The sequence below is a fragment of the Lepidothrix coronata genome, unplaced genomic scaffold (genome assembly GCF_001604755.1).
Source record: "Lepidothrix coronata isolate B3197 unplaced genomic scaffold, Lepidothrix_coronata-1.0 Scaffold135, whole genome shotgun sequence".
NCBI classification, from domain to species: Eukaryota; Metazoa; Chordata; class Aves; order Passeriformes; family Pipridae; genus Lepidothrix; species Lepidothrix coronata.
This window is the reverse complement of record NW_016690315.1, coordinates 623,469-635,578: the sequence shown is the minus strand read 5'-3', so window position 1 is coordinate 635,578 and position 12,110 is coordinate 623,469. Positions and strand designations below refer to the sequence as shown.

Genomic DNA, 12,110 nt, shown 5'->3' with positions numbered 1-12,110 from the left:
ACAAGCAAACAAAAACACAACAGGCTGTAAACAAAAGAGAGGATGTGGAAGTGCTTGTGGTTTTGGCCTGTTATTTCAGTGGTAGGACTCCTGCAAATCACTGACAACTTTCCTTTTAATCCATTGGAAACATAAGCATGAATGTTTATCCAATGGCTTGGAGCTAAGTTAAATGGCTACAGTAGCCTAAGAGACTACGAAGAGTAATAATAAAAAGTCAGCATCAAGATACACTTGAAATTAAGCTGCTTCTGGCTGTCATGGAGGGTTTCTTCATGAAGTATCCCACTCCAGAACCAGCTCAGGGCTGCCTACAACACTGTGCTCTCCCCTTGGGGCTACTGTCCCATTAAATAGAGCCGTTGGTTACAAAGACATTGCTGGGTGCACATGGAGCTGGGAGGTGCTTGCTGGGAAGCCCCTGGTTACCTGCCTTCCATCTTTTCGTGTCCTGAAGTTTATTGAACATCATTCCGTTCTTTTGCAAATTTCATAGAAAGGAAGACACTATTTAAACTTCTCATAGAATGAACAGCTTCTGATAGACAAGGATTACTGAGTAGGATGGTTTGGCATACCTTTGTTTTTAGGAAGTGAATTTAGTTAGTACTGAATGCAGTGTCTTTGTTTTCAGGAAACACGACTCATGTTGAAAGAGTTTTTTATTATCTTCTGAAGTAAATATCACTAATGAGTCCTAATATTACAAGGACTTCTCCATCTGTGACATGTAATAAGCTTTCTCTCACATGTTAATAATGTAGTAATGTTGTGGCATTTTGTCTTGGTTTAATAATAATACGTTCAGGAGGTGAGACCTCTAATGAGATAAACCCTCCTTTTCTTTCTTTTATTTCTCTCCCCTCAAATATTGATAAAGTAGAAATTGTGAGGAGTCTGAATGAAGAAGGAAAAATAATAATTTTACTAAAAAATGGAAAAACCTCAAAAACAAGCAAAAAAAAACAATAGCAGAAAATATCACCTAGCCACCCCCTCCCCGCTAGGTTAAAACAAAACCTAGAAGGATATCTTGTTTGAAGAGAAGTCCCCCATGCTCCAAACTACATGATGGTATGAAAAAATCAACTGAAAACCTTTCCCATTTAACTAAAAGTACAACACATTTGGACTGCTTAAATGAAAGTAAGGTCTCCCTGCTGACACCAGGTGTGTGGTGCTTATGTCATCAAAGATAACCACAAGTGTGAGCACCATGTAAAATAATTCTCTATTCCTATCTATTAAAGCTCTAGTAATTGGAAAAGTTATTGGTTTGAACAATGTATGAACAACCTTCCAGTTAATGGAGAAGGGCAACAAAGTTAAAGTTATGGACTGGCTTCCGTAGAAGGAACAAGTAAATGTGGTAAAGCTGTTCAGCCTGGAAAATGTGACTCAGGGGAGAAAAGTGAGGTAGGGAACAGTTGACTGCAGATGAACTTATTGAAGCTTCCATTACAAGAATAGCGAATAATACAAGAAGGAGGCAGGTGCTGAAAAACAAAATGAGATAATTCATCAGTGAAATCACACTTAGACTGTAGACCACCCTGCTACAGGAGGATGCAGATCTCAGAAACTTACCTTGGTCCAAAATACAAGGTTAATTTCACTTGCTTGACTAATTGCAAAATGTAAATGTCTAGAATATAAATAACACAAAGATGAAGGGGAAAATATGACAAAGAGAAGTACATTTGCACAAAATCTTTGTCTAACCATCTGATTACTGTCAAAACTATAGCAAACTTGTAAAAGTACTGTAATGGATTAACCAAACTGAAAAAGCTGCTATATAAATTACTTGCTCTCTTCTTACAATTCTAGTTATTACTGACAAGAGACTGGAAAAAATACAAGTAATTATATACAAACTAAAAGAGGTTTGATAAATTATATCTGGTTTTTAAAAAATTCTTGAAATATTTTATTTTATGGTCTTATATACAAACCAGGTGGTCTCATTTTACTCATAAGATGTTTTTGTTAAGCTTAGCAATAATTTTTCTAGGCCAGATAAAACAAAATAGTATTGAATACTCATTGGGAAGTTATTGCTATAATTCCTTTGATCTGTCAGCACATGGCATTTATGCATTTCTCCATATGGCTTTGATAGGATATTGTGGATTTAAATCTATTGCATTTGATTTATTTTCATATCCAGCAACTGAGAGGTCACAGAGTAATGGGAATATTGACAGGTCTGGTTCTAAGCCCTGATCTGTAAAGTGGGCTTTAATGATGAGCATTTACAAAAGCTGGACTGATGGGAAGCTAATAGAGGTTGTTCTCCATTGAGCAAAGACTGAAAGAAAAATCTCGGTCTTGCAAAGGTGGTTACATGGATGAAAAGCACCACGGTGTTTGCCTGTGGGGAAAAAGAGATATCTTCCTGCAAACCAGGCCTATTTTCTTCAAATAACCTCCAAGGAAACAACCTCTGCCAAGCTAGGAGCTGATTACCAGTTACAGGCCTCAGACCATAGCCATTATTGTTTTAACATTTCTGCCTTCCTCTTTATCCCAGCAGGAACCAGGCTTTATGGGCTGCCATGTAACTTGACCTTGCTTGGAGATAAAAAGACAGATTAGCACCCAGTGATAGCAAAGCCAGAAGCAAAAAGACAGTATTTAGAAAATAAAGGAAGGAGCTGGCACTGTATGATTACGTGTAATGTTCTACCCTGTGCAGCGTGGGTGGCCTGATGAATAGTTCCCATCCACAAAACCCAGACAGAAACTTGGATTGGTCATAGTTTCTCCATTTTTAACCTTATCTGTGCAGAGATGCTGTGATTTTCATCACTAAGATGCTAACGATGGTGATTTCCTATAACATTTGAGATAATGGGAAAAAAAAACTAAAGAAAAATGGAAAGGAAAAATAAGAAACCTACATAAAATTGCAGTGCTTTCAGTAAACAAAATGAATAGTAAATCAGCAGAAAGAACTGGATGTGAATCTTTAAGTCTTTGTTGCTGTTTTACTACTGTCCTCTGGGCTTTCCATGCAACAAACCAATGAGCCCTGAGATCAGCAGCAATTAGGCATGACATCTTCAAGTGTCTCAGGGATGCTAAAGAATGCTAAATGCTCAGTGATTGAGCATTCAGTATCAAAAATCTGAAAAAAAAGTGTAAAGTCAAAAAGATTCTGGTATGATCAACCATTGGTGCTCAAACTGCTGTGACAACTGTACATCACACAAGTGGTCACTGTGAAAACGCAGACAGGTCACAGCTGCATGGCCACGAGGTCCCACTTAAATCATGGTGGAGGCAAAGTAAGTGATAGATTTCCTTCAGTGTGTCTCAACCACCACTTCATCTCACAAAAACAAATCAAACCAAAACTCCGCTATGATTTTGTAAGGATTTCAAGCCAAAAGCTGTAGAAGTGTGGGTTTTTTCATATCAGACCATATGGTAGATAATAAATATCTGAGGGTCTGATGGTTGATAACTTCTTACATAGGCATGGGCAGAAAATACAATTTCTGTAACCAGGTTTCCTGACAGAAAATGCCACATCAGTCTTCACACATCCTCACTCTGTCTCATGTATCTTTAGGTTATAAGCTCTTCAGAGTGAGTGCCCTTGTGGTGCTCTGCTGACAGTTAGAGTATTTTAGTGCTATTACAGTATGTGTCAGACCAGAAAGGAGTTGCAGCTCAGTCAGCTCTAGTTAAGTGGGACTTAAGGTTGCATTCTTGCCTTTATTTTGAATAGCTCCTCAAAATTATACGACATTCTTATTAAAACCTCAACAAAACAACCTGTACTACCAGTTATCTGTACTGATGCCAGTGCAAGGAATGGGTGCTTGTTAAGAGGTGGCTCATTTGCAGCTTACTAAATCCTAATTAGTTTATCCAGCTATTTTTTACAGGTAACAGAATACATTTTTCATCCTGGGCTTATGGAGTCATTGAGACCAAGTCAAGGGTTAAGCTGCTCAGGCCATCAAACCTGACTTGTTCTGCAAACAGAAAAATTGTGTACCTTCACCCACCTCAAAAATGCGTGAGCTTCTCTAACAGAGACAAAGAATTAAGTTGCATGGTGTATTTGGAAAGCTTTATTTTCCTCATCATTTTACCTTGTGTGAATTGTGTCTGCTCAGGGATAACCAAAAAGCAAAAATCCCCAGAGACCAAACCAGCATTAAGCCTGGTTGCAGCATCCTGCCACAGTTCTTTTGTAACTGCTTGGTGGAAATAATACATCTACTTTCTTTATGTTGTTTTCCTCCTTCCAGACCCTGACGGCACCTGCTCCGTTTGCTGATGAAACAAGCTGTCAGTGCCAAGCTCCCCATGAGAAACTAACCATTGCACAAGCCCGCCTGGGAACTCCAGGTATGTGGAGAGAGCTGCTTCCGCAGGACTCTGGGCACTCCCAAAGCACAGGTTCTTCCTTACAACATAATTAATGCTCACTTGTGCCTTCCACTCAAAAGCAAAAGGGCCAGCCTGAAATCTGGTGCTAGCAGGTAATGGAGAAGAAACCAACAACTACAGGACTGTTATCTCCTGTTAGACAAAACCTTTCAAGTTAGAGTTTGATGTTTTTGTGAATGCATGTTTGTTGGAAAGAAGTCTTGCTAGCCCACTCCAGCCAGCCTGAAAATTGTATTATGTAGTGGCTACCTTCTGGATTCTCTTCTCATACTGCCTCTGTATGCTGGAAAACTCTTTTTTCACTGATGTTCCTGTTGATTACATCAGACCTTCGGAGGCCTTAAAGGTCTTTTGCCCTTTGCAAGAAACCATGCCAATTTCTTTATCTGGACATGTGTGATTGGGCTGAGGAAGCAGGATGATTTCACATAAAGGGAAAAAAGGGAAGTGAAAGGTTTATGTAGAAGAGGTAAGCAATACATTTTTACAGCAGTAAGCTGTGGAAAAAAGCAAGCCATGGGGAAGAGGGGAGGAAAAGGGAGATGATGGGGAAAAATCCATAAGGCAAAACTGATTAGAAAAGCAGAGAGAAAAGAACAAGACATATGGTGGAACTCCAAATGAGGCAGAAAGATGACATTTTTGCTAAATTAGAATAGGGGATGATGGATGATAATAAATAGGCTTAGTCTGAGAGAAAACAGCAGAGAGTGCAAAGAACGAGTAATGTGCAGTATGAAACACTGCGAGTTCACCCATGTTGCTTTTGAACATCAGAGCTGGGGTAAATATCCACAATCATCTGATCTGGGAACAAAAACCTATCCAGTAGAATTAAGTGCAACTCGTTTGGGGTCTGAAAAAATCACTGTTGTTTTTCTCTCTCCACAGTTGACAGACCTGTCAGAGTATATGCAGATGGGATTTTTGACCTCTTCCACGCTGGCCATGCTAGAGCTCTTATGCAAGCCAAAACTCTATTCCCAAATAGCTACTTATTAGTAGGAGGTAAGATTAGAGTTATTTATTGCACTGGATTTTTGCTTCTGTGCTTAAGTATCAGGGAGTTATTGCTGAGCATGCACCCCCAGCCGTTTATACGCTCTGACTTGAATGCTGCTTTCCCTCCGAGGGCTTTCTATAGGTGATTTGCCTTGAATTACATCTTACAATTGCATCAATTAAAGTAAAAGTCAAATTCTGCCCTCAGCAGCACAGGCACAATTCCCATTCTAGTTAAAGCAGGTGCCTGCATGACTCTGAGCTTAAAATAGCTCTATATGAATAATTTACCTTTTTCAGTTATTTGCTCAAAATTGTTCAGATTTGGAGATGAGTGAATGAGAACAACTGCTCATTTATTTCTGGCTCCTTAGTCCCTTCGCCAGCCAGGCACAGCCCATGACCCCTGCCTGCCAGGTCCAGACTTCATCAGAGAAGCTGAGTCTGGCCCATTGTCATTGAAGACCCAAACATAGGTCATGAGTTGAATGTAGTTTTCAGCTCACAAGTGTCCCTGGGCAGGTTACTTTCTTACCTTTTTTTTTTTTTTCCTATGAATATCTTGTTTTCTCACTGTGCATCTCTTTAACAGCTGTTCAGCTGTTGGCTTGTGCTCGAAGAGTTGCTGGAGAGTGGCTCTTTCCTGCCCAGTTGGCTGTGCAGGCCCCACTCTCATGAGGCCTCATAAAATGTGTGGTTTGGTTCCAGTTTCCCTGCACCTTTTGGATTGAGATGCCTTGTAGAAACATTTCACAGCAACCTTCATTCAGCTGCTCCAGTGCTTAGAGCAAACATGAATTAAACCTTCAGGCACTGTAAGATGCATTATTTTGCATATTTTTCCCAAATGAGTTGAAAGGGAGGAGGGGAAAGACCCAACACAGAGCAAAACAAGATCGCCTTATAAACATACTTTTTGGTTTTACTCAATTTTATGATTTGTGGCAATTCCCATGGAGCTTCCTGGGAGGTAAAGGAGACATCCCTTTGTTATGAACAAAACATTAAGAACTCTCTTGTTTTCTTGCTGAGCCAAGCAACTTGCAGAAGAAGGAAGTGGAGGTGCAAGACTGTCAGGTTTAATAAAAATACAAGTTATGAACATTCGTTGTTGCTTTGAAAGGATTGGGGAGTGTCCCAGATAAGGGAAGGAGCACTGGGGCAAAAGCCTGGCTCCTTTGAAATTCATGGAATAGCTTCACTTTGCCCTTATTTTTGGAGTGAAGGACAAAGCAGCCAGCACTCATCAGCACCTTCTCCTTGCAAGGCACTCTGTGTTAGCATGTTTAAAAAAGGGGTACCTTCCCACACCCACGTGCAATTTGTGCTGCAAGAGCACCGGTGTCATGTGTCTTTGTGGGCACCACAACCAACCCCTTCTATTTCTTGTTCTGAAGATAATTATTTGGACCTAAGATCACTTTTTTATAAATAGATGTTTATACCTCCCGAAATCAGTCATTAGAGCAGGATGACAGAATCAAAAGGAAGTACGAAGATGCTGTGTCTGCACTGTACATGAACAGTGATCAAAAAATAAAATCAAACCTTTCTACAGAATTCAAGAAAAAATTACTATTTTCCAATAATTTTAGTAGACCTTTTCTTCCAGGAGAGGGTAGCTTAAAGATGGCATAAAGGCTGTAAATAAATACAAATACAGTCTCAGAAGGGATCTTTCTACTGAGAATGCTTTGATCTCCATTAAATTTCTTGTCAGCAGGCATCAGAAATGACATAATAGGATAGAGTGGCATTTCAGTAGCTGAAATTCATACGTATGTTGTTAGCTGGCTTTGAATTTTGCACAGGCTCCAGGGCTACCTGAGCCTTCCTACATTTTTCCTACTTTAAAGGCCCTTAATGGCCATCACAGCAAGAACATCTATTTTAGATCTCAAAAAGGCTGCATCTTTGCCAGTGCTTTGCCTCATAGGTTGATGTTTTCAAATTAGAAAGAAGCAGCAGCTGTAGGGCTGCTCTTGCACTTCCCTGCAGCACTAATAATGTTGCATTTGTCATTTGTCAAGTACATTTACAGACTCTCATTACAAGTGAGATCTAAAGGCACAGGTTTGACCTGTGTGAAGGACAACCACTGGCAACCCAGCTATAAATGGGTATCACATTATTCCATGAGGGGTGTCAAATGACTGTTGTAGCTGTAATATTGGACAGACTTACGGTTGTGGAGAAGGTCACTGTTTCACACCATATTATGTGGGTAGAAAGATAAAACCTAACTTTTACAGTCCTCTGGTAACGTGAGTGTTACTTCCTCTCATTATAAAAGCAATGTGACAAAAGTATTGGTACATCCAGAGTTAAAGATGCAGGATTTTTGGACTTTTAACTCTGCTCATTTCACTAGAGCATATGGCTTCTCCCAGTCCTTTCCTTGGGGCATCCTTCTGTGATTTCCCATGTAAGCATGGCACAAGCTTTACTTTTCTTTCTGTGAAACCTGCTGAACTCCAAGCTAAACTTGGAGACAAATTCCTATAAAATTTGCCATAACTTGTTTTCCATCTGTGTTTATTTAGTAGAGAAACTGTTGCACTGTGATTTTGAGCTTTGTTGGCAAATTTGTCATTTAGAGCATTGTTTACGTGAGAATGAAAAGTGGGAAGAGGAGGCCCAGAGAGGCTGAAAGGTCTCCATCTTCAGATATACTGGACATGGCCTGAGTAACCTGCTGTAGTTGGCTCTGCTGAAAGGAGGAGGTTTGGATTAGGTGATGTCCAGTGGTACCTTCCCGCCTCAGCCATTTTGTGATACAGGGAGTTAGTGAGAACTCTGTGATTGCCCACACTGCACTTTTTCATTGGTTTTAAAGCATTGGCTATCATTCCTGAAACTTCACAGCCCACGAAATCCCCACTTACCATGGGATTGATTTACCTTAATGTGTATATGGTACCACCTGAGATGTCCTACAATATCTCCTTTGGCCTCTGGCTGCAGCTCCAGAAAGGGAAGGATCTTTCAGAAGTATGTGGCTGTACCTGCCAACGCTGAGCAGAACTCTTAGATGCCCTGGAGCACACCAAAAATTGCTAAGCTAATAATTAAGTGCTTAATGGAATTATATAGGAATAATCAACTGCTGGTCATGCTAATTTTGCTGAGTGCGGACCCATTTTGCTGATATTTCCATATTTTAGTTTGCAGTGATGATTTAACTCATAAATTCAAAGGCTTCACTGTGATGAATGAAACGGAGCGATATGAAGCCCTCAGACACTGTCGTTACGTGGATGAGGTCATCAGAGATGCACCCTGGACACTGACACCCGAGTTCCTTGAAAAACATAAGGTACATTTCTCCCTTTATTTCTCCTTCATACACTGACAGTTAAGAGTAAACATGTGAAATTCTAGTAGTTTAATTCAGTTAATTCTAGTCACTGAAATTAAATACATACCATTGCTCGCCTCCATCTCTGTCAGAAAATATTTGTCTTGACTTTTTTTTCTCAATGTACTGTGATGATGTTTGTATTGGGATTTTTAAGGGCAAAGTAACACTGAAGAGTTATTCACAAATGGACTTTCAGAAAAGATCATGAACCAGGAAAGTTTGTCATGTAGTGACTGAAGTCCTGAATTAAAGGCATGTTTCTTATTAATGGCAAGAGTGCAATATGTAAAAATACCCTATGTCCTCTAAAAGGCAGGATAGAGTGTTTTACATGCTATTGATTGCCTTGCAACATAAATGAATTTTCATCATCATGGCTGGGCTTTGCGAACGAAGATTTGGGAAGGCTCTATCCACATTTGTTACAGGCACGCTGGTGGCTTATGAGGCCAGTATGAGACAGACATAACCGATTGCAAAAGGCACAGCAGAAAGACTCCTTAGATGGTGTATTCTGCAAGACACGGTTCTTTCTGCGTGAATGAATCTTAACAAAAGCATAATTAACGAGGGTGCGTTTTAGTGTCCCCATCACTCAGTGTCAAAGTGACAGTATGACAGTATTAAGTATACATGTATATATGCTCAGGAGCCAGAATCAATAATCCTGCCTCCATGGTTTTGAAGGCCAAGGCTTCGCCACTTGCTTTAGCTTTTCCAGTAGCAATAAAAGCAGGCACATGAATTTTAGGTTTTCTACAGCACATCACACTGAGCCAGTCAGTGATGTGGTAATGGCAGTGCCTCTGGAGATGAGCTTTCTGTTCTTTCATAATGGATCACACAACACAGCAGTTGCAGGCCTAAACCTAGTGCAGTATTCTAAGTGATGGCTTTAGGATGAGAATGTCAAAAGCAAGTTAGCTGAAGTCAAGGAATGAGATGATCCTCCACAACAGCCTCCCAGTGAACCAAATTCAGTGATGGTGGGATGTGATTCTTCTTCTGTTTGCTGGCAGATTGACTTCGTAGCCCACGATGACATCCCGTACTCTTCCGCTGGCTCGGATGATGTATACAAACACATAAAGGAGGCAGGTAAGGGCAACTTCACATTTTAGCACCTTCCTTTTCAGCCTCAGCTCAAATTCTTTTACAGCCTTTTAACCACAACTGCTGGGAGAGAAGCAGTAGAGATAATATCACATTCTCTTACACCCTAACGGTAGGTACTCCTGACTTGAGCAGAAAGATGCACTTTGTAAAACCACAAAGGATGTCCTTGACTGAATTCCTGCCATAACCCCAAGGAAACCATTCAGATCTGGCATGAAAGAGTCCCATCTGGGTTTTTAAAACAATTTTATGGTGACTAAGAGTTTTGAATGGAGGAAAATGAGTTTAGTTCCCACAGCAGCCCAGCCAACTTCAGTCATTTGTTGATAACTGCAAACTGATGACTCCTTGACACATCCCAGTCCTAAATATGGGCAAGCACAGGCACCCTTCAGGAGTCATTAGGATCCACTTCTGATTTGCACTGAGGGTTCTTTTCATTACACTGGCAGAGGGTTTAAATCTGTACCAGAGTAATTCATTTGCCATGCATATTTAGCAGTTTGGTTGACTACCATATTACACTGAACATGAATATGCTGAAGTCATTAGGAGTTTGTATCTCTGCAGTTCAAGGAAGCTGAATTAAATCTGAGGAGATAACGTTAAGCCGCTGTTTGCCAGCAGTATGTATCCTAACACAGTGAACAGTGGGGGAGGAGGAACAGATCATGACTTTCTTCTCCTGCTTCCTGGAGATGCTGCTTTGAACCCTGGTGAATTCAACCTCTATCTGGTCTACATAAACATGTATATTGGAAACTTAAAAAATTCCAGAGCAATCTGCCTGGTGGTAATTTATTGTGCAAAGTCACCTTCCCAAGCTATACAATGACAGTGGCAGACCAGGTATTGACCTGAGCTGAAGGAAAAAGCTTTTTATAGCAGCAGTTCCTGCTCTTTTTCCACTTGTGAACTTCCCTGTGGTGTCAGACTCACAACCCTCCTTTGGGAACTACTGTTCTATAGTTTCAGAGCCAATGCCAGTTTACTTCACTAGGCAGTGCAAAAAAGGCACCTCTGGTAAGGACAGGTGACCAAGGGACATCCAGCACATGTGCTGGACAGGCAGCTATTTTGCTTTTCTTCTATAAGGTGCTGAGTACACAGGACAACATGACAGGAGCCCTTGGTGTCACTGCATCTGACTGAGCGTGAGAGTGCCCAAACCTGGCACACCCTTCTCTGCTGTCACTGGGCAGGGGTGCAGTGCACATGTCCTGATAAGAAATTCAGAGTTTGCAGAATAGAGTATGAACTTGCAGCTTCAGGGACTTGGGGTCTGCTGTTTGTCTGTCATGGCGAGATGCCAGAGAAGTATCTTGAGTCTTGTGTGGATGGATTTTTTTACATATAAACTGGCAATAGCGTTACCTTATTTGTGAAGAGTTTTGAGATCTAGTGCTGTAATAGTCCTAATGCTCCAGAACAGCATTATTACAATAATGAATTTCCCCTTTCTCTTAGGGGTTTTGTTTTAAATAGACCAGTGCCGTGGATGCATTTGTGCATTTTCCTTAGTTTCAGTACTTCCATTTTCCCACATAAGGTTCTCGGAGAGTGCAAAAGTGGATGGGAACTGTGGAGTTCCTTGTGTAGATTCTCATGAGCTCCTATTTCCCCACTCCCTTCAGTAGGTAGGAGAGCATATAGGCAACAGTGAGCTGGGTAACTCTGCAATGACTAAACCTCTGCACATCTGTGAACAATTAGTTTGGAAAATATGAATCAGTCCAACACATGAAGCATATGAAAGCCAAGTCAGTGACTAAAGGTAATGTTTGCATAGAGTTCCACTTTTGGATTAACAAAGGTAAGGTTTGGATTTTGTTCATGTATTCTTGTAGCTCCTACCTATAAAGGTTTCTGGCTCAAAATGGGTTTCACTGCTTCTAAAAATAGTTTCCTGAGTGACTGCTGCAAGCCTGAAAAGCACGATCAGAGAAACATCTCTGCTCATGATTAAAGTAATCTATTTTTTAGCAGAGTATTAATTAGAGATCAGAAAGAAAAAATATCACATAGCATTTAGTCACAAGAGGCTGCTAAGCTTCTTGATTCCTTCTCTGAGGCTTTTCCCAACCCTGTAAAATTAGCTAGCAATGCCTGCCTACTTGAAGTGAATGTGTGTGGATTAATTTGCCAGTAGCTTTAGCAGTGTTTAAGACAAAGCATTACTTTTCTTTTTTCAAAACCATTTCCAGTCTTCTCTCACAGCTTTGTC

General features: G+C 40.5%; 1 protein-coding gene across 5 annotated transcripts in view; it reads left to right on the top strand.

The window, feature by feature from the left end:
* Positions 1 to 12,110, top strand: part of PCYT1B (phosphate cytidylyltransferase 1, choline, beta) — a 40,840-nt gene that overhangs the window by 20,041 nt on the left and 8,689 nt on the right. For all 5 annotated transcript variants that reach the window (XM_017827125.1, XM_017827128.1, XM_017827126.1 and 2 more), the window contains 4 exons: positions 4,266 to 4,365; positions 5,299 to 5,415; positions 8,574 to 8,725; positions 9,790 to 9,868. In XM_017827125.1, the coding sequence (XP_017682614.1) occupies positions 4,266 to 4,365; positions 5,299 to 5,415; positions 8,574 to 8,725; positions 9,790 to 9,868 (448 nt within the window). The remainder of the gene's footprint in view (positions 1 to 4,265; positions 4,366 to 5,298; positions 5,416 to 8,573; positions 8,726 to 9,789; positions 9,869 to 12,110) is intronic.